Here is a 19,877-nt window from a genome sequence, read left to right as displayed (position 1 = left end):
GCAGGGTAATTGCAGTAATTAGCATTTTCTAATACACTTCTCTTTCCCATGAAACTGGGATATTTCTTTACTGCTTGTGTTTTTCTTGTGGTTCATCTGGGCCACTCTTAACACTCCAATTACTAAAGTGTCTATTCTGGCAGAGAATTATTATTTTTGAGCCTACCAGCATGTTTTGCTGTGGATAAAGTACAAGTTGTGGTTGCTGCTCTATTTCCTCCTCCTTGCTGTGGGGTGTTTTGGTGTTCTTTTTGGGAGCTGTGCTGGACAGGCTGAAGGGTGTAGACAGAAGGAGCCTGAAGTACAGAGGAACTTTAGTGCGATTGATGAGTTTCAGCTTCTGAGTCATTACTGAATCTGTCAAAACCTGGTGGAGAAATGATGCCAAGCTGGTTAGTTTGAATTCCCTGGGGAGGTTTGTGCTAGTCAGCACCACCAGGGATCTGAAGGACTTTATCCCAAAGCAACACAGTCTGTGACTTGTGTTTTTCAAAATTTCTTGAGTAAAAAAACCAAAATACAAACATTGTAATAAAATTTAGAAGTCTTTGAATGTCAAGGGTCACAGAAACTGACCAGGCTGCTCTACGTGACTCATTCTGCTATCAGATCTTTATGTCCTAAAAATATGTACTTATTTTTCTACTTACAGATTCATGTACAAAGAAAGACACATAAAATAAGCATTGTTTGAGCTCAGTTCTGCTAATGAGTACTGATAGTCCTTTTGCTTTCCTACCTTGTTATGTGCAAGGTAGCAAATTGCAACATGAAGCTACTGGGGATAAAGATGCATTTTTAAAAACCATCTCTGCATCTTCCAGCAGCAAAGCAGCACAGACCAGCTGAACACATCAGTGCATGAGATACTTACTCCTGACAGAGGCTCAGCTGGCAGGAGATCACTTGCCAATGAATTGAACACCATTCCTTTGTCATGATCCGTGGCTACTTCCAACCTGGGTGTAAAGAATCAGAACTGGTCAGAGTCCTGCCCCCCAGGCTGATGGATTCTGCAAGGGTCCCAGTGCTCAGGTACTTACAGAGCAGACCTCACAAAAGCTTCCAATTCTATTCGTAGGGGTGGAGCTTCATAGCCCTCTCTGCGATGCACTTTGCCAGGCACTGTCTTTGCATTCTGACAACAACATGAAAACAAAAATGATGTATAAAATGATGGAAACATGACTTTTAGCCTGGGAGGCTGCTAGCCAAAGTAGGATTCTGCTTGACAACTTCCTGTTTACCTGACATGATGGCAACAGGCACGGGGCAGCAAAAGCTAAGCAGAGTAGGGAACATTAGGGATGTTTTTATTAATTATTCAGTGATTATTCATTCATTGCCCCTTTGCAATGGTTCATGTCAGAGAACACACAGCAATTCATAAAACAATGTTCAAGCTTCACATTAGCCTGTGAGCTGCACTTGCAGTTGTTAGAGAGGAAGTTTCCCAGAGGAGAGAAATGCTGTCCAAATTCACACAGGAAGGTAAATGCAGAGCCAGGAACAGGACTCAGCAGTCCTGAGTCTCAGCCCCATTGTTAACTCCTGTTATCAACAAAACCTGATGTTATGATAGTGTTTCAAACCCTGGGCTTTTGTCTGGGGTCTGCTGCACCAGACAATGTAAGAGAAGATGGGGATATTCCCACCCTAGAAAGCTTCCAAGTTGAAAGGCAAATAAATGCAACAAATGCCCCAAAAGGATGGAAGGATGTACAGAGCTGTTCATGCAGACTGTCCAGGTGCACAGCAGCCTGCACCCAAATTTTAGGAAGGGAAACGATTATTTTCTAGTCCTCTTTAGCCTTGCTGTGATAGCTTACCTGGTCGTCTAGGTTCATGAAGCCCAGCACAAACCCATCACACTGCAGTTCAGGCACGGGCTCTGGTGGGATGCAGGGGGTGAAGGAGATGCAAACGGAGATGCTGCCACCTCCTGGAACCACCTGCAATTGAGAGACAACTGAGTGTCAGTGCAGGGAGCTGCCTGGCATTGCACAAGCATCCTCAGCTGCTAAAACTGGGTTGCACAAGGAGCCTAAGATCTCCCGGGGATGGGGCTGTGCTCAGGCTTCTCTAAAATGACACCATGTGACAACAAAACTAATTTATTTCAGCTGTAAGTATCAGTGTAGCTGCTCTTCAGCATCAACTGAGTTCAAGCCTGGTCACAGACCAACTCCCTAAGTCCCTGCACACCTGTGTGTACCTATTGGTTTGTTTTTAAAAATACCCAGTCCCACCTACTTATACTCCATGGATAATGCAGATGATTCTCTCACGACTGGCAGCTCTCACAGATACAAGAAACATTTTTTTTAAGAGTTACAAGTGTGATATAGGAGTACTTCCCAGTTCAGTGTGCTCTTGAGCATTTTTTAATTTTACATAACAGCAGGAATGTAATCAAATGCAGCTACAACAGATTTTGTGGGATTTACAGGTTGAACAGATTCTGCTTTCTTGGGATGCATTGTGCATGCTACAGTTAAATCCTTTTATTGCTGCAGAAGCATTTGCAGATTATGATTCAATCCTGCTGTTGCTCCAGAAAAACCTTTGCCATCTCCCTACAGAGCCAGCTGATGTCCAGCTGAGTCTGTAAGCTCAGGGGCCCTGTGGGGTGTAGTGCTTTCTGGCTAGAGCTGTGCAGCCACAAATGCCCCATTTTTTTGTGATCACAAGGTGAGGTGTTTTGGTCTTGCTACACCTGGGCTCAGAGAAGCCAAACTATCTCAGCTCTCCTTGCACTGTGTTCCCCTGCTCAGAAAGGAAAAGCTCTGCCTAAGGTCTAGCAGGGCCAGAGCAGAGCCCTGAGTGAGCTCTGCCATGTCCTACAACACTGCAAGGTCTGTGGTCTCCAGGACCTCAGTTGTTCAGAGATGGATTTAAGCCACATCTGGCCAGCTGTGCTGCACAACACCTGAGCCAACAGACCTTCCTGGAGCAGTAGTAGAAACACAGAGAACATTTCTGCACAGGAATACCTGGATGGTTCCACAGGCATCATCTCCTTTCCACACAGGCAGAGCTTGCCCTGGTAAAAGCCATCTCCACAATGAGGCCCTTGTTCATCTGAGCTGTCTCAGCCTGAGCTGGTCACAGACTTCACTGCTTTGAGATGCCACTTCTGTAATTATTTCTTTTATGTAATCTTTAGCTCATTCTAACTTGTAACCAAAACCTTTTGGCAAGAAGGGCTGCTAATATTTACAAATCAAACCTGACACACTGATGTTTTGGGCAGCTCTGTCACTCATGATTAGATCTTTCCAGTGCTGTCTCTGCTTTAACTTATTCCTACAAAATTGTAAAACCACAGCCCCTATCTGCACCAGTTAATTTTGAAGCAGTGGGGATTACAACTGTTTATCCAAGAGCTGCCTACAGAGCACCCCTTTACCAGCAGCCTCCTTTCCAGCTCTGTCACATCTACTAAGCAAATCTACCCTGGGTAAATAACATCTTTCCAAAACTTCAGCTTGGATGCCCCCAACCTGATGCTACACATTTCACCAAGGCAACCCAAGTGGGAAGACCAGAGATGCCACTCTAGAGAGCCCAACACAACTGAACCCTTCATTCCACTCCTCAGTTAACTGCTCAGAGCCAGGTAGGACACTCACTTTTTTTGCTGTTGTCTTTACAAATTTTTCTTGTGTTGATCTTCAAGATCCCCAAAGCCACTCAGCCAACTGTTTCCCTCTTTAAGTAATCTCTACCCCAAACCAAAGCTACCTCCTCCTCTGCATCCTCTGTCTTGCAGAAAATATGCTCAATCTAAACACACACAAAAATGTAAGATCTTACTATCTGTCTTGGAGTAATGGAGTAGGGGCTGTCTGCAGGAACCCCTTCATGAGGTTGTATAAGTACAGACACAATCTCCTGGACTGTAGGTTCCTGAGTCATGATTTCCTTCTCTGTGCTGTCAGCATTTGAAGGCTGCAGGGACACAAGGGTGGGAAATGGTTAAAACTGTTACACTGCAAAGGAGGAATGCAAGGGCAGTGTACAGGGAACCACTGCACTGGTCAGCAAGAATGGCCAGCTCCAGTTTCTTTATTTTTGGCACAAAAGCTGGACACCTGCATGTGTCCTGTACAGCATTTTTTTTCACACACAGGTTTGCTTTTCTGAAAGTGCTCCCAAACTCCTTGGAAAACAGGCATGCTTAGGACCTGTTCTACCAAGAGAACCACTCAGCCCTAAAGTCCCTGGGCCATCACACACACCAGCTACAGCTGAGAAAATCTGATATTAATATATTTTCTGTAGAGCTTTCGCCAGAGAAATATACGTACCCTGCACGATGCCTTCACCCTGTCACTCCTAACCTTTCAAGAAAATAAATGGCCATATTTTAATCAAACTTTAAGTGTAAGAGATGTTACCACATTCTAATAAACAATCTGGCTGTAGCACTGGGATAAATACTTCAAGCTGCAATTTGAACTTTGCAGGTTAGGTTCTGCTCCCTGACTACAGCACACACTGACACCATGAACCACCCATGAGAAAAGCAGACTCAAATTAAGGAGTTTTTAGTTATCCTAACACTTCTATATAAAAATGGTAATAGTTTGTCATTGACAGTATTTTTTAAAGTATCTCTTTTAAAAAGCTTCTTTAACAATTTGAAGAAAAGGAGAAGCAGATGGAGAGCAATTTGCTTGTAGCTCATACTGGAAACTGATTGCTGGTAGCAATCCCCATCTACCCCTGCATCACTTCTGACTGTGAGAGGAGCTGATATTCCTTGTAACAACCCAGCTCTTAGTTACAAGTTACATCCCTTGTTATTGTTTTCAACCTCCCATGCCAAGAAACTCATCAGGTCTCTCAGCAGCAGCAGAAAAACCAGAGGAGCAGCTGACCTCATCTGTGGTTTGTGAAGCTGGACAAACGCTTCTGCAGGGAACAGGAGTTTGATCCAACTTTAACACCATCTCTGAGGTGCCACCAGTTGATGCAGACTCATTTTCACCCACGTCCTTGAGAGGAAAATGGTCTCCAAAGAACATCAACAGGTCCACCAGCTTTTTGTCACCTTGCTCTTGGTTGTACACTTGCCAGTCCAGGCGGATGTCTGAATTGCAAAGGAGAGAGGACAATCAGGGCTGGTCCCTGAGAAGACTGACAGCTTAGCTGGTGCTGGAGAGCCAGAATATCATGTAATGAATTTCTGTCAAGCAACTGGATTTGGATTAGAAAAAAAACATTTTAAGCTTTCCATGTTTGCTGTAAACTGATTTAAGACCACATGTATTCATTATGCTTTTCACAGCATGGCCACAGCCTAGATCCCAAACTATATTTTTATTAACATTGTAATAAAATATGGGTGTTTTGTTTGTTAAGAAACTGTGTTTGGGGAAAAAAAAAAGGCAATTGACTTTTGCTCTTCAGAGCTTAAAATCTCTCACTCAAGAGATAAAAACACTAAACACAGAAGAACCTGATGATGCCACTGAGAAGCAAGCAGCACATCTGCTTGACTGGGGTTAGTGACTGAGAGACTTAGAAAAACATGATGGAAAATCCTGAATTCCTATTATTTCAGTGAGTAAAACCCCAGACATATCAGCATAGGATGTGCTGCTTCATTGAGCCAGTTACACATGTTCTACCACACTCTGGCTGGAGCTTTCCTGTTAAAGCCAACTAAAGATTCACAGCAGTGATGCCATAATAATAAATATTACTGTGCATATAAAACCTGACAACACATATTCTTGTTTGTACCAGCCAAGTTAGAAAACAGCTTAGACACTCTCTTATATACCAGTATTATTTTTACACAAAAATACACCTATTTTTACACCTTGATGAGGAAACAAGCAGGCCTGTCAGTTAACATAACAATAGAAGAATTAACATGTTAATTGACATTATCATCAGGAATACAACAGCTGCATCAGTGTTTGCTGTACAAAAGTAATTCCTACCAAAGGGAGTGGGATTGTTGAGCTGGACACTCCGAAGGACAGGAGAGCCTCCAGGGATATGAGTGCCAAACCTAAGGGAAGGAACCTTGCTGTCAGTGCATGCAGAAAACAAAGGTGAAAGTCTGAAATAATTCAAGATTTGTTTAAAAGTTGAAATATATCTGGCTGTGCTGGCAGCACCTGAGTGTCTCTCAGGTAAAACACGGCCTGTACTGTCAAGTCCAATATTGCTTTATTTAATCAGTCTCTTTTTTCCAGTTTTCTTAGTTGCCTCAGATGTTTCAGGGTAAACATGTGAAGTCAGCTTTTATGAAACACTCTGGCAGCAGAAGCAAATGACTACACAGCATGGAGTGACCCATGTCAGACACAGATTTCCAGGTGCAGAAGGGTTTTTTTTTTTAAAATGGTGGCTAGCTAAGTATATTTTCTATGGATTGCAAAGACTGACATTGCAAATATTCTTGGCTGCAGTATGGTAAACAGTGCTAATTCCTCTGAAGTCAGAAAGAAGCAGTCATGCTGCATGGCAGCTGCTGAGTGTGCCCTGGTCCCCATAAACCACCCAGTACCCCATGTGTGCAGATGCAACTTGTATGGGAGAGTTTAAAGCCTCCCCTGCCCCCATTTACCTACTTAATGTCACTTTGCTGACCTCATTATATCACAAAAAGAGGGGAACATGTGTGTCTGTTGGCTATAATCCAACAGTATTTAATTCTCTGGCTTCTCTGGCAGTATTTTGCACCATACCTGATGATGGGTTGCTCTGCTTCTGGTCCTGTCATCTGCAGGAAGATTGGGCAGCCTTTCACAGTCATTTGCATAGGAATTAATTGGGGTTGTAAGTCTCCCACCTATCAAAAATGATTTTTTTGCTTTTAGAATCAAGATAAAACTTTAGTTCTCTGGGTTACAAATTTTATTTTTTTTTTTAATTGAAGTGGACTTTCAAATATTTTAGACTGGTTTATTTTGACAGCATTTACTTCACATGCTAATGAAAGTTTTCTCAGCTTTCATCAGCTTTCCTATGGCTTTTCCATACAACACAATGCAGTGTATTGGTAGGGCAGAGCAGTGCACTGGCTTGCTACCATTTTATAAATCAAAACTGCTCCAGTGATTTTTAAGGCCCATGAAAACCTCCCAAGGGATAAACTTATTACCCCCAAACTAAAACACATATTGTAAGAGCAAACTACTGCTCTTTACATCTCACTGGAGGTAGAAGGATGGCAATATCTACCCTGCATTTTTACAGAAGTCCAAACAAACTGAAAAAAAAAAGTATTTTTAACAGAAAGGAATCTGGGAAACACAACTGGTGTAAAATTTGCTATACTGATACTTCCCTTAAAACCAAGGCCCCACCTACCTTACAGACAAGATCATCCTGGTACTCTCCCCACATGTTGTTATAAGCTGTTATTTCTATGATAAGCTCCTGGAAGGGTTTCAGAGTTCCTGTGGAAGGTTGTATCTGGAAAGCTACTCCCTTCCCATGAGACAGCACTGCTGCTGCAAACTCTGAAGGAACACAGCAAAGAAGCATTGGATGAATTTTGAGGAAATGGAACGAAGATGCTCTTTAAAAGAATATACAGGATTTATGTGATTTTAGCTGGTGTTAATCAGCCCAGCCTCACTGGCTTCAAACAACCCTGGGGTCACTGATTGATACAACCCACATGTTTATTACTTTACTCAAGTTCCCTCCTGCAGTGGGTCTTAATCTGGTTTTTGAGTGTTAGTTCTTGCAGAGATTAATTCATAGAAAGGACTCCCTTCCAACAACACAATCCAGGACTGACATATGCAAATCACTAATTGGTTACATGAAAACACATCCTTGACTAGAGAAAAACAAGCTGGAATTTGTGTTAACTGGTTCTAGTTCTATTTGCAGCTGCCTGTTGACCTCTGTGTGTTTTCACCACAAAGAATTAATTACAAAAAGCAAAGCCTTTCCACATTTCAAGTCACAAAGCCTTCTAAATCAAAAAGCTTGCATGGAATCTGTCAGAACAGCATTTTCCAATCTTAAGTACTAATTCAACAGCTGAAAAGCTCAGTCTTTGTGACAGACACCAAACACTATGGCAAGGTACCAATATGTCCAAGTTTTATTTTGGATACAGCAGACACATCCACACTTCACAGCATTTCATTCCTATTCCCCTCCTCCCTGGGTCTCATGTGGCTTCAAATATTTTTCAGTACAATACATCAGAAATGACAGATGGGCTGTGCTGTGGCTTTCCACACTGGGGAGGGTATTTAAAGGAGTCTGAGGGAGAAAAGCCTGCTGCAATGGTGCTGGAAGACAAACATTATGTATGTCATCCATACTGTGTGCTGGGAGTGAGCTGTCACCAGTACACACATCTTCATTTCAAACTGCTGAGCTGGAGAAAAAGAAGAGGAAAGAAAAAGAAATGGAAAGAGAGAGAGGAAAAAGGAAGCAGGAGGGAAGAGAGAGATCAACTTAATGCTTATGCAATGTGGTCTTTCAAACTTAAGTACGAACTGAGGAACTAAGTCTTCTGACAGTGTAGATTTAGCAGATACTTCAAGAATGAAATAATGTGTCTGACTGGCCCAGTTAATGCTGAATATGGTAGCCAGCTGGCTTTTGTCTTCTCTGCTGTGAGGATTAACAGTTATTCTCATACCTGACTGGGTTTTTTTGGCTGCTTGCTTTGTGATGGGCCCTCTTCTCTTCACCAGGTAGCTTGAAGAACTTGGAAAAATAAATAAATACAAAAATAAAAATCACAGTGGCATTTCTGTGAAATGAGCAGAACTCTGCTAAAGTAACAGCTCTGCCTGGCTCCTAAATCAGCCATTACAAGTTAAAGAAGGAATGCCTGCAAAGCACTCTTTGAAAATAACATCCTTAGGAATGAATCAGCTTGAGAGGTGTCAGACCCTGTGTGCAATCTCACACAGCAGAGCCTTGGACAGTGCCAACCAGCCCAGTGCCCACTGGCAGCAAAAGTGGTTTTTGCCCTTTACACCAGCTAAATTTTCTTTCCTTCCATTGCACACTCTCTAGTTCTGCAGGAAACCTCACTAGTAGGTTTCATTACCACAACCAGAGCAAAAGCTTAAAAAAAAAAAAAATAACCACCAGAGCACTGCAGAAAAATCCCCCCTGTGACTGTCCTGATTTCAGATTTAACCCAAACTTAGTATTTGAGTCAATCTGCAGAAAAGGAAGACTTACAGGCAGGTTCCTTGTTCTGGAGCAGGGGAACTGACAGTAAAATATTCAGCTTCTACTGTGAATGGAGCACTGATTCCAGTGTGATTGGTAAGAATTAGCTGACGTTTTACTATCTCACTGAATGCCACTTCAGATCCAAAGTCCAACAGAAGATCACATGGGCTTTGTAACAATTGTCTTTCACCACTGTCAGAAAAAGTTATGTTTGTATTAAAACATGGGTCTTATTTTCTTATGCCACAGATAATGACAGTAAATTTTTCAAGTATGCAGTATGGTTGGGATAACCAGTTTAAAAGGAGCATGCAGCCTATTATTTTTGTGATTTATTGCTTATAATTTTTTTCACTTCTATCCATGGATAAGGATTTATTTTGTGTTGAACTTTTATCATGTACAACATATCAACCTGCCAAATTAAAGGTATATTTCCTTATATAAAATTATAAAAGACAGGTATATTCCAAAAGAGAGTAATCATGTATCAGAAAACAAAACTAAACATCAGTCAGATATAACAAGTCAAAGAGGAGTATATTCCTCTTTTCTTAATACCACATCTCAAAGTACAACAACAAAACTTAATGGTCCAAAATACATGATCCAGGGTACAATTTTGTAATTCTAAATTAACACCTAAGAGGTTAATTTGCAAACATGTGAGAGACTACAAAGGTCCCACACTTTTGTTATCAGGGAGGAAAGTAATTTTTCAAGCCCTCTGTACACAACAACATCAAGGCAACTGGCAGGTTACAAGTGTGAGGAGCACCATGGGGAACAGAGACAACACATGGACATGAGTTTCACTGATGACAGTTAACTTCACACCAATTTATTATTCATGATTCACAGCTGTTAATCTGTTTCAGGTGTACAATGCTGGGAGTGGAGTATTGCTCCTCCTGCTTCTCTTGGGCTTATGAAGAATTTGGTTAGTGTGGAAACCCAGCACCTTTCTTCACATAAGCACCTTCACTGAATTGGCCCAGAACATTTTACTATCATTGCTGCCTGCAGCAGGAGGAAGAATTAGGTTTACATAGATACATGGGCTTTTTTTTCCCCTTATCAATTTTATTTTTGCCTTGGGAAGAAGTTATTTTTCATCAGATCAGGGGTAAAACCTTGATTTACCTGTCAGCTTCACTGTCACAAGGTATGTAGTAGGTGACACAGAGTCCTTTCACTTCTCCAGAAATGCTCAGAAAGAGGGGTTCAGTCATGTCTTCTATGCTACAGGAAAGGGCAAGGTCTTTCAGCTCACCCTGAAAGAAGAGGAGTCAAGTTTCCTTGTGAATGAAGCAAATATCACAGAGAAAAGGCAGCCTCATGAAGAAATTGACTTTGAAAATATGTATAATCCTCACCAGACTAAAACCACGACAGAATCTTGAAAAGTTTCACTGAATTGTTTTATGTGCATTCTCTGCCACCATCAGATTTTACCTTGGCCAAACCAAGGTAAAAATTAGTCTCTTTCTTGGCTTTGTACCTGCATCAGGCTATAAACCCCAAAATGCCCCAGTAGTGATTTGTCACACTTTCTATACTGCAAGTGTCAAAGCTCTAACCATTAATCACTTGCAGTCAAGCTTAAATAACCTTCCACATTCAAGATTTTATTTGCTGAATTCCTCAGGTCTGTGAACTCTGCAGTCTACAGCCTATTTTGCAGGCTCTCAGTCCCATCAGCCCCTTGAAAATTTTCAACTATCAAAATGTCACCAGCCCAGCTGCATTCAGAAAAACAAACGTGTAGGATACAAGCCAGCCTGCTCCATTTCATCTGGGACAATCCAAAGTGAGGATCTGCATGCTCCAAGAAAAGTGATAAGCCCAAAGAGCAACTGAATAAGCATTCAAGAATGAAAGAAAACACAAACAGCTGAGAAACACAGAGGCAGGGTAGAAAACTGCACACCCTGTGGACTGCTTTCAACCATGGTACCTCTAATACAAAGCAATTTCAGAGATTCTGCAGAGAAAAAAGAGCATTATGTTTTGTTTACAAAAATCCTCCCTTTTGCCAGATTAGAATGCCAGTGTTGCTTTTTAAGTAAATTGCATCAGTTTTTAAACTTACCACAACATTAGCTGACAGCTCTATGCAGAATTCTTTTTCTTCATTTGGGCCTAAGGTGCCACTGGCTGGAGAGACAGAGATGGAGCAGAAAGCTGCCTGACTCCCAATGAGCTGCCAAGCAGAAAGGACATTCAGCTAATTCTGATTCTTTCAGATGTTTTCTTCAGATTAAAGAGGGCTTCAAAGACAATTATTTCAGGTTTAGGACACTTTCAGGTAGCAACACACACAGTGTTGAGGCTTGCTTTACAATTCCCTTGTGGTTGAGAAGGTCCTCATGCCTAAATTCATTCCAAATGGCTTCAGGTGCTCAACTGAGGCACCTGATCTGGGAGCAAAGTTAATGTTGTCCCTCTCACAGTCACAAATCTTTCAAGGATCAAGCAAAAATCTGATCCAGCTGATACTGGGGCAGAGTTCTACAGGTGCCATCCTGGATTCTACAGGAGCAGGATCCTACAGGTGCCATACCTGTCTCCACTGACTACAGAAGTGTTAGGAACTTCCCTTAGTCATAGAATCATAAAATAGTTTGAGTTGGAAGGGACCCTTAAAGATCAGCTACTCCAACCCCCTGTAGGGAGCAGGAACATTTTCCAGCAGATCAGTTTGCTCAGAGCCCTTCCCAACCTGACCATGAATATTTCCAGGGATGGGGCATCTACCACCTCTCTGGGCAACCTGTAAAAAATCTCACTGTAAAAATTCTCTTCCTTCTATCTAGTCTGAATCTACTCCCAACTGACTAAATGCACATCACATGAACCCAGGGCTTCAACTTGGCTGCTCAAACATGGGTGTCACTTATCATGCAAACTGCTGTAGTATCCCTTTCAGGCTCCAGCTTTTCCAAAACATTTTCCCATAGGTTCTCCATCATCCATATGTTCAATTAGGATCCCTTGGGCACCTATGGACATCTTGGATGGCAATGAATATTTTCATGTAGGCAGCTGAGCAGAACACTGGACGTCAGAGTGGATCTGAATGACCAAGCACTGAGAGCAGAACTTAGGTTACAGGCTAATTAACCTAATTGTATGCAACTACCATTGCATCCATCCAGTTAGTATTTGTGAGAGAGCAATCTGCAGACCAAAATAGTTGTTTAATTTTAGGGGGAGCTAAATACCTCTCTGAACTCCATTGCCTGTGTAGATAGGGTATGATTCAGTTGCCTAAACACAGGCACAGAACACAGCCAAGCCATACCAGGCTGGTGTGACAGTATTTACAAGAGACCATAGCTCCTGAGGGATGTCTGGAGGAGGGGAAAAAAACCTCTACAGTACCCACAGTGACACTAAAAATATATATATTACTCTAGTTACTGACATCCTGATCTCTGTTCACTGAAAAGAGAATTCAGACCACAGCTTATATACTGACTTTAAATTTAGAAGTCTTAATCCATGAGCTGAGACCCACCCAGAATGTGAAGTTAAAGCAAAATTTAGACACTATTCAAATCACCATTGTTTCTTTGCTCTGATGAATTAAATGCAAATCCTAAACTGCCATGGTACAGTGTTAACACTCCAGTAGCATAAATCCTATTTCCCCTCACATCTCTGCCCACCCATTCTCCCAGGGATGGTCCAAAACCAGTTAAGAGCATATTAACATCAACTGCTAGTTAATCTTCTCATAAAAGCTGGTCTCAAGTTGCAAGTCTTGCTCATAAGCCAGTAAACAGGAATCAGTACTCAAAGGATACATCAGAAAGGCTTTTAAGAGTAGCTAGTACTTCAACAGAAATCATAATTTCCATCTCTATGTATTCTTCACCCACTAGAAGCACATTTACCTTTCCCCATAAGTATTTTGCTGGCAGCAGTGTCTGGTTAAAAAGTTTGCTGGTTGCTTTGACAGGAACTCCAGTATAAATTTCAGGGAATACTAGATGACTAGATATCAGGCACACTTGGGGGGTCTGGACTTCAACAAAAACAGGAAGATGACTGGAAACAAACACACAGATGGTCCATTGTTATCATTAATGAAACGTGCTAGACAAGAAACAGCCTGCTGGAAAGAATGATGATTATGTTTATTTAGCAATATTAGTGATTGGATAGTTCACTAATAGGTTACACAACCTCACTCTGCTGTTTCTGCAACATGTTTTAGGAGAGAAAAGCTCAAGAAAAAAACCAAAGCAGAACACCACTTTCATCCCTTACCTTTTTTCTCCATTTTCCACCTCTAGTTCTAATACTGTCTGGAGATGCTGGCACAGCATTGATGTGAACTGAACTGACACACTGCACATACCCAAAGGAGGTATTTCTCCAGAAGAAGGTGAAATGGTAAAGGGAGACACCTAGGAGACAGCAAACAGAAATTTCTTTGATGCCTGCAAAGCAGCTATAAAATGCTAAAAGGGCTTGCATGTCACTAGTTTGTCCCTCAGACTTTGTCCTTTCTCTCTGTCCCTGGAGTCCCACCTGGATTGATTTTAGGAAGCACAGTGCTAGCTTGGTGAAGACCTGGCCAGACCAGGAGGCAGAAGTTTGCTTTTATGGGGATAACTAACAAAAAGGCAATGAATGTCTCCTGCCAAGTGGAGGGGCTGAGCAACAGCTACATAAAGTACCACAAACTGGGGAGATTCTTGGACAGGAGGTCAAAGGAGGGATGGAAGAGTGGAATCAGAAAGATTCCAAAGAAAGAATCAGTGGGGGGTGGAGGGATTCAGGAAAGGAAAGGGAGCTCTGCTGAAGGAGGAGTGGAGCACTTGATCTCCTTACTGGGATGTGAATGAGCTCCAAGATGACAAATTCAAGAGATAAAGTCTAAAATTTTTCTGGAGTTATGGGAATTGTTGTGAATGGCAGGGGACAAAGGAGTAACAGTGAGAAGTTCCTGCTAAGAAGCTCCTCTCTCTGTTGCAAAACTGAGTCTGTCCAGAAAACCAGAGTATTTGAAGAGCATTTAGATCAATTTTTGCCACAAAACCAGCAAACTCAATTTCTTGCATGGATAATTACATAAAGAGCATTACAGACAAGATTTGGGTTTCATACAACAGAAAGCACTTACCTCAGAGTCTGGATTTCCTCACTCCCCTTTAACACTTAACACCAAGGAGAAATCTGGTTACAATGCCCAATGTGTGCCACAATCAATCAAAATAAGCAATTTAATTTTAAGAATATGTGATGGTCTGCAGATAGCAGCTCTCAATTCTTTCCCACCAATATTACCTTCAGGATGCTTTAGTTATTTTATAGGAAATGGTGGAATGAGCCCTAAAATCAAAGAGTGGAATGGGCTGCATTTGACCCACCACACCACTAAAACAACAGTTTTAGTATTCATGGTGGTAAGAAGTAATTTTGGGAGTCATTTGTATGTTTCAAAGCTATTGTTTTGAGCCAAAAAGCCAGATTCAGTAGGTGCTGAGATTCCTTTCTGAGTTGCTGATGTGGGTGCATGGGAGGAGTGTCTAACAGAGTTGATTCTGATCATGTCCTGCCCCCTTATTTACATCAGCAGAAGATTAAATTACTGTCACACAGGAATTATTCAATGTCTCTTTAGATCAAGTAGGGCCTGATTTGCAATAAATGGTTCATAATGGCAGGTGATTTGTAATAAATGGAAGTAGAGAAAAAATCCAAAGCAGCATTTAGTCTCAAAAGAATTTGTGCACTTCTGGAACTGTGCAGAACCTGTTTCAGAAGAAGTCACAGAACTTGGAACTTTGGATATCTGGAATGAATCTTACAACTCCTAAACATGAAGAAAAAAAGCTATAACAGTGACTTACCTCTTCATTCCTTTCAGCTAGACAAGCCTGACTTTCTTGCATTCTCCAGTGTGCTGGCAGCTGACACAGATTTTTAATCTCAAGGGTTCTTAACACACTCTCCCCCTGCTTAACCAAACCAAGCCAGAGTGATGGGACATCAATACAAAGAAGTGGACCCTAGGACACCAGGAAACAGATGTCAGAATGGACAGTTCTGCCAAAACTGCCTAATTAAGGAGCATACATTAACTAATAATAATGTTCAGTTTCACAGAGAACAGCAGAAAGCAACAGCATTGCATGTAATACAGGAAAAATCAATATCATGGGAGTATAAACTTTGATTCATTGGTTACTAGACAGCAAAAATACCCTCTGTTTGTAACTGTTTTAGGTTTCTCAGGCCTTTAAGAGGTAAAAAGCTTTATATGGACAATTACCAGGCTCCCCAGCAAGTCATCCTGCAACACTGACCTGTTCCTTACCTTAAAAGCAGCCTCAACATGCAGCACAACTGGCTCTGGAGAATGCTCAATTTTACACTGCAGGTTACAGCTGATGCACCCAGGTTTGCTTCCAGTAATTGCCAGTTCAAAATCACAGCCCTCATTCATATCTAGAGAAGAAAAATTTAGGGTCCCATCTCACCTTTTTACAAAGAAACCACCTGCTGCAAGACTTACTGAAGTTCCTGGAGCCAAATTAAGCCACCTCTTGGCTCCAGTTGGCTGGGGGTCAGGTCTTGCATTATAGTGCTCTGTAACTTTTTTTACTCATAGCATTTTAAATATTTCTGTCACTAACTGATGCTTGCAAGTCACAGAAACTTCACCTATGATGCCAGCATGAGGTTCAACTTCCATGATGTCACAGGAACTGATTTTCTCCCATGTATACTTGATGACTGTTTTGCTGTAATTCCACATCTAAAACAATTAAAATCAATGAGACAATTAATGCTCTTTAAGCTTTCAGAGCAACAAACCAATTAGCTGAGGGTACTGATGCACTGCCAACTAGATAGGACATACTTTGCAAACTCTAACCACATCCTGATCCCCACTAAACTTTATGACCTACTAATACACCTTGACTGTAGCTACAACATCCTGTGTTGTCACCTGAATCTTGAAATAAACTCAGCACAGGAAGAGTGGGAAGGCACAGTCCTTAATCTAACCTCTGACTAACTAACTCAGTGCCAGGTATGATAATTTCATGATAATTCTGTGTCCTCCCTTTCCTTTCTCCTCTGTGATGGAAAACATGGAGGAGAAGCAGTGAAATCCTGATTGGATTTCAGGCATCTACAAAAAAGATGCAAGAGCTACACCTGATCTCTTTTCCTAGGATCCCTTTTACTGAAAACAATGGCAACTTGCACAAATCCCTCTGACTTATTTTAGTCTGTAGGATGAGGTGAATCACCTCATAGATGCTGCCAACAAGATCTTTGAGGACTGTACAGGGACAGTGCAAGCAGTTCTAATGTGGAGATCTGTGCAGAAAGGACTATATTTGGTCAGATTTTATCAGCACTATATTTAACCCTGTGGCTCTATAAAATATTTAAGAAAAATGAAAATAAAATAGGTTGTCTGAAACCTGCTAATAAGCCCTATGGCATCTGGTGACACCACGCACATGGTCACAGTGAAGTCAAAAGCAAACAAACCTTAAATGTTTTTCTGACAGTAACACCAATAAAGCTTTCTCCAGGGATAAAAATAGCATATGGTTCCAGAAGAAGATGAAATGGCTCTGTTGATCCCTTAACTTCTATTTCCAATGTTATTACATCCTCTCCTTTGTATTCTGGGATGTTTTGAAGCATCCTCTCTTTTCCTAAACTGTAGGAGGAAATATGGTACAGTTATTAAGTATCTTAAACTGGTGTTTAAACTGGATCCCATCTTTTAGTTGCCATATCAAAACTGAAATACAAAATTTTCTCAACTACAGACTGCCAGTTAGCCCAGATAATTAAAAACTGGTAAAATTACAGTAGTTCTTTATTGTACTCTCGTTGTCCCAGTCTGCTCATGAACAATTTATATGTCATGGACTGCAGTGACAAACAGTAGTAACAGGAGAACCTGTTGGAAAATTCAGCAGAAAGCCTGGGAAATGGAGAAACAAAATGACAGCATCATTTTTGTTCCACAATCAGCTGTGCAGACAAAATCCTTTATAACTGTCAGTCCATCATAACCAGAAAGATGAAGAATCCCAGTAAACTAATGTAATAGCATAGTCAAACTGGAAATATTGTTTCTAGGCTTACCAAGGTGATTCTGGGATGTCCCTCAGTACCATCTGAATCACACTGTGATAACTCTTCAGCTACACAGATGAAGGAGAAGACTTTAATGTCAAGTAATCAGTTATGTCAAGGATTAAAAAAAAAAAAGATGAAAACATAGTTTACATTTAAAAGATGAATGATCATAATTGGAGTACTAAGATCTGGTAAACAATATTCAAACTCCAGAGTTACTAAAAGTAAACATGTTTGGCTGCAAAATATTAAGCCAGATTCTGATCTCATGGTGTATGGTTCCAAAAAAAATACTCATTCTTGACATGCCTGTTATTATGTCCCTAGTATATTGCATACTAGACACAAGCATCTGCAGAGGCTCTCCAAATTAAGATCACTACAGCTGTACTAATTTAAAGTTTCTTCTAACTGCTCCAGGTTGTTTAGCTCAATTGACCATCACCTGGTTTTGAGTAAGAAACACTACTTTTCCTTCATGGGAAAAGAGGATGACTTCTATATTCTAATGATGGGGGGGGAAAGGGAAGCACAGAAGCAAACTTTAGGCCTGAAAGGTTTTGCAGAAGATTAATTTGTAGAGAGGTATTAATTTAAATGTATATGTTAATTCAATGCATTTTTCTATTAACTAATTTGAGTATTTTAAAAAACCCAGTTAAGTTCTCTTCCATAATTACCTGAGGTATTGCTACATCTGTCAATCACCACAACATAGGATTTTCACACTTTTGGGCTTACTTTGGATTCAGTTTCTTTAAATGCAGTGAGCTCATGCTCCTTATTGACAGGGACAGGGAAGCAGAACTAAGACAAGAGTTGCTGGTACAGCTGCATCCAACCATCATTGCACTCCTCTTTGCCCACAGCTGCACACCATCATTTCTCTGCCAAAGGCTACCACTACCCCTTTGATTTATCCCACAGCTGTTCATAGGACCCATTTCAGTCCCAAAAAGATGGAAACAGTTTAAATAATCCCTGTTTGCTAAGCAGACTTGTTTAGGTTGCAGTAAGGAGGGGGTACTTCCCCAGAGCTGGGTCAGGAGTATTGTGGTAGTGTCCTGAGGGTGGTATCTTTACCAGCCAGCACAGCTGCAGCTATGTGGATGGGTCCAGAGTTTCAGTGTAAAATTAATTGTGACCAATCAGTACCAAAAATGACATGAGATCAGAAACTGTCTGACATTTTGCAGTCAAAACATGTTTTCCTTTAGTAACCTTCAAAATTTTGAACACTGTTTATCAGAGCGTGGTACCAGCTAATTAAATTTAATCCAGAAAGCTGCACAGCAAGGATTTTATGACTTACATAAAAATACACAGCTGGGGTTTGTAGATAGGAAGGAATCACAAGCCATACCTCCTGTGGAGTGTAAGTGAGAATAAACTCATGATCAGCATCGGGAAGCAAAATTCCCTGCTCAGGATTTAGGGAGAAGGCTGACTCTATGTCTTGATCATATTTGAGCTTTGTGAAGTCTGCAGTTTCTTCTGGTTCTAATGGTTTCAGATTAGGCTTTATTATCTGCCAGTAGAAAGGAAGTTCTACATGACTGCAAAGGATCAAGAAACATCAAAAGGCTATGATTAATAAAAATTAGACAATTTTGAGTGAGATAGAGAGGCCATTTTTAGTTTCTTTCTCCATGCAGGGAGTTCCTCTCCTTAAAAATTACAAGGGTTAGACTTAGAAGTCTTTGTGAGCTACAAAGCTGATGAGGGCAGCATAGAGTACATTAATTGTACAAATAACATGATAATATATGGAAGTAAATTGTATAAATATGCAAGATATATTAACACTTTCCTGCTTTATTTGTCAGTGATTGAGAAATTACAATTCTTTCAGTAACCTGAGACCAACAGGACCATTCCTGCTGATCCCAGTATATTTGCATTGGATCACTCCTGATCATCTACTGAACATTCTGAATTTAATCCAAGTGCAAGCTGTGGGTTTTAGCACACCAACACAGTGGCTCCAACTAAGATTATAGCAATGGCTCTACAATATTATTTGTAATCCAGAAAAGAAGTTGCTCAACTGGATTGCTTCAGCACATGTGTATTCCATGGAATGTGTTCAGGGTTTTTAAAACCTTGCTCATGCTGACAGCAAAAACTTTGCTTTAATAAGTGGAGGAAGGACACTGGGATTTCAAAATCAGTATCAATGACATAAAACAACAACTACAATTTTTTGTATCACTATAGCACTGAAAAGATTTCCCAGCTTTGTTTCATCCAAATGCAGACACCAGACATGCAGGGACTGCTGTCATGATTGTAACACAGAGAAAATGTGGAAATTGGCACTGTTTCCTGTGCCAGTTTACCATATCCACGGAGCTCACTGAATCACTTTTCCTATATGCAAACAGAATTCTCTTCTGGCATTATGCATCTGTGCTTTCCAGGCCAGAGAACAACCTTTCCCTGTGGCAGGTATCACCAGTGTATCCAGAACAGCATTGAGCTCCTCTCTGCTTTGATGCTCTGCAGCCTCTAACAACTGCAATCATAGAATCATAGAATCATAGAATCCTAGGGGTTGGAAGGGACCTCAAAAGATC

At 41.0% G+C, this 19,877-nt stretch overlaps 1 protein-coding gene across 2 annotated transcripts in view; it reads right to left on the bottom strand.

The window, feature by feature from the left end:
• The window catches only part of DLEC1 (DLEC1 cilia and flagella associated protein), a 40,338-nt gene that overhangs the window by 8,072 nt on the left and 12,389 nt on the right, over positions 1 to 19,877 (bottom strand). For both annotated transcript variants that reach the window (XM_071734621.1, XM_071734620.1), the window contains exons 14-34: positions 18,665 to 18,857; positions 17,308 to 17,366; positions 16,699 to 16,873; positions 15,856 to 15,949; positions 15,509 to 15,639; positions 15,042 to 15,200; positions 13,453 to 13,592; positions 13,077 to 13,230; positions 11,270 to 11,380; positions 10,321 to 10,451; positions 9,184 to 9,369; positions 8,630 to 8,697; positions 7,333 to 7,484; positions 6,708 to 6,811; positions 5,955 to 6,025; positions 4,884 to 5,095; positions 3,817 to 3,951; positions 1,830 to 1,952; positions 1,044 to 1,138; positions 875 to 959; positions 167 to 367 (exon numbers count right to left, since the gene is read on the bottom strand). In XM_071734621.1, coding sequence (XP_071590722.1) covers positions 167 to 367; positions 875 to 959; positions 1,044 to 1,138; positions 1,830 to 1,952; positions 3,817 to 3,951; positions 4,884 to 5,095; positions 5,955 to 6,025; positions 6,708 to 6,811; positions 7,333 to 7,484; positions 8,630 to 8,697; positions 9,184 to 9,369; positions 10,321 to 10,451; positions 11,270 to 11,380; positions 13,077 to 13,230; positions 13,453 to 13,592; positions 15,042 to 15,200; positions 15,509 to 15,639; positions 15,856 to 15,949; positions 16,699 to 16,873; positions 17,308 to 17,366; positions 18,665 to 18,857 — 2,779 coding nt within the window. The remainder of the gene's footprint in view (positions 1 to 166; positions 368 to 874; positions 960 to 1,043; positions 1,139 to 1,829; positions 1,953 to 3,816; positions 3,952 to 4,883; positions 5,096 to 5,954; positions 6,026 to 6,707; positions 6,812 to 7,332; positions 7,485 to 8,629; positions 8,698 to 9,183; positions 9,370 to 10,320; positions 10,452 to 11,269; positions 11,381 to 13,076; positions 13,231 to 13,452; positions 13,593 to 15,041; positions 15,201 to 15,508; positions 15,640 to 15,855; positions 15,950 to 16,698; positions 16,874 to 17,307; positions 17,367 to 18,664; positions 18,858 to 19,877) is intronic.

This window comes from Heliangelus exortis, chromosome 2 (genome assembly GCF_036169615.1).
Source record: "Heliangelus exortis chromosome 2, bHelExo1.hap1, whole genome shotgun sequence".
NCBI lineage: Eukaryota > Metazoa > Chordata > Aves > Apodiformes > Trochilidae > Heliangelus > Heliangelus exortis.
This window is presented reverse-complemented; position numbering and strand designations above follow the sequence as displayed.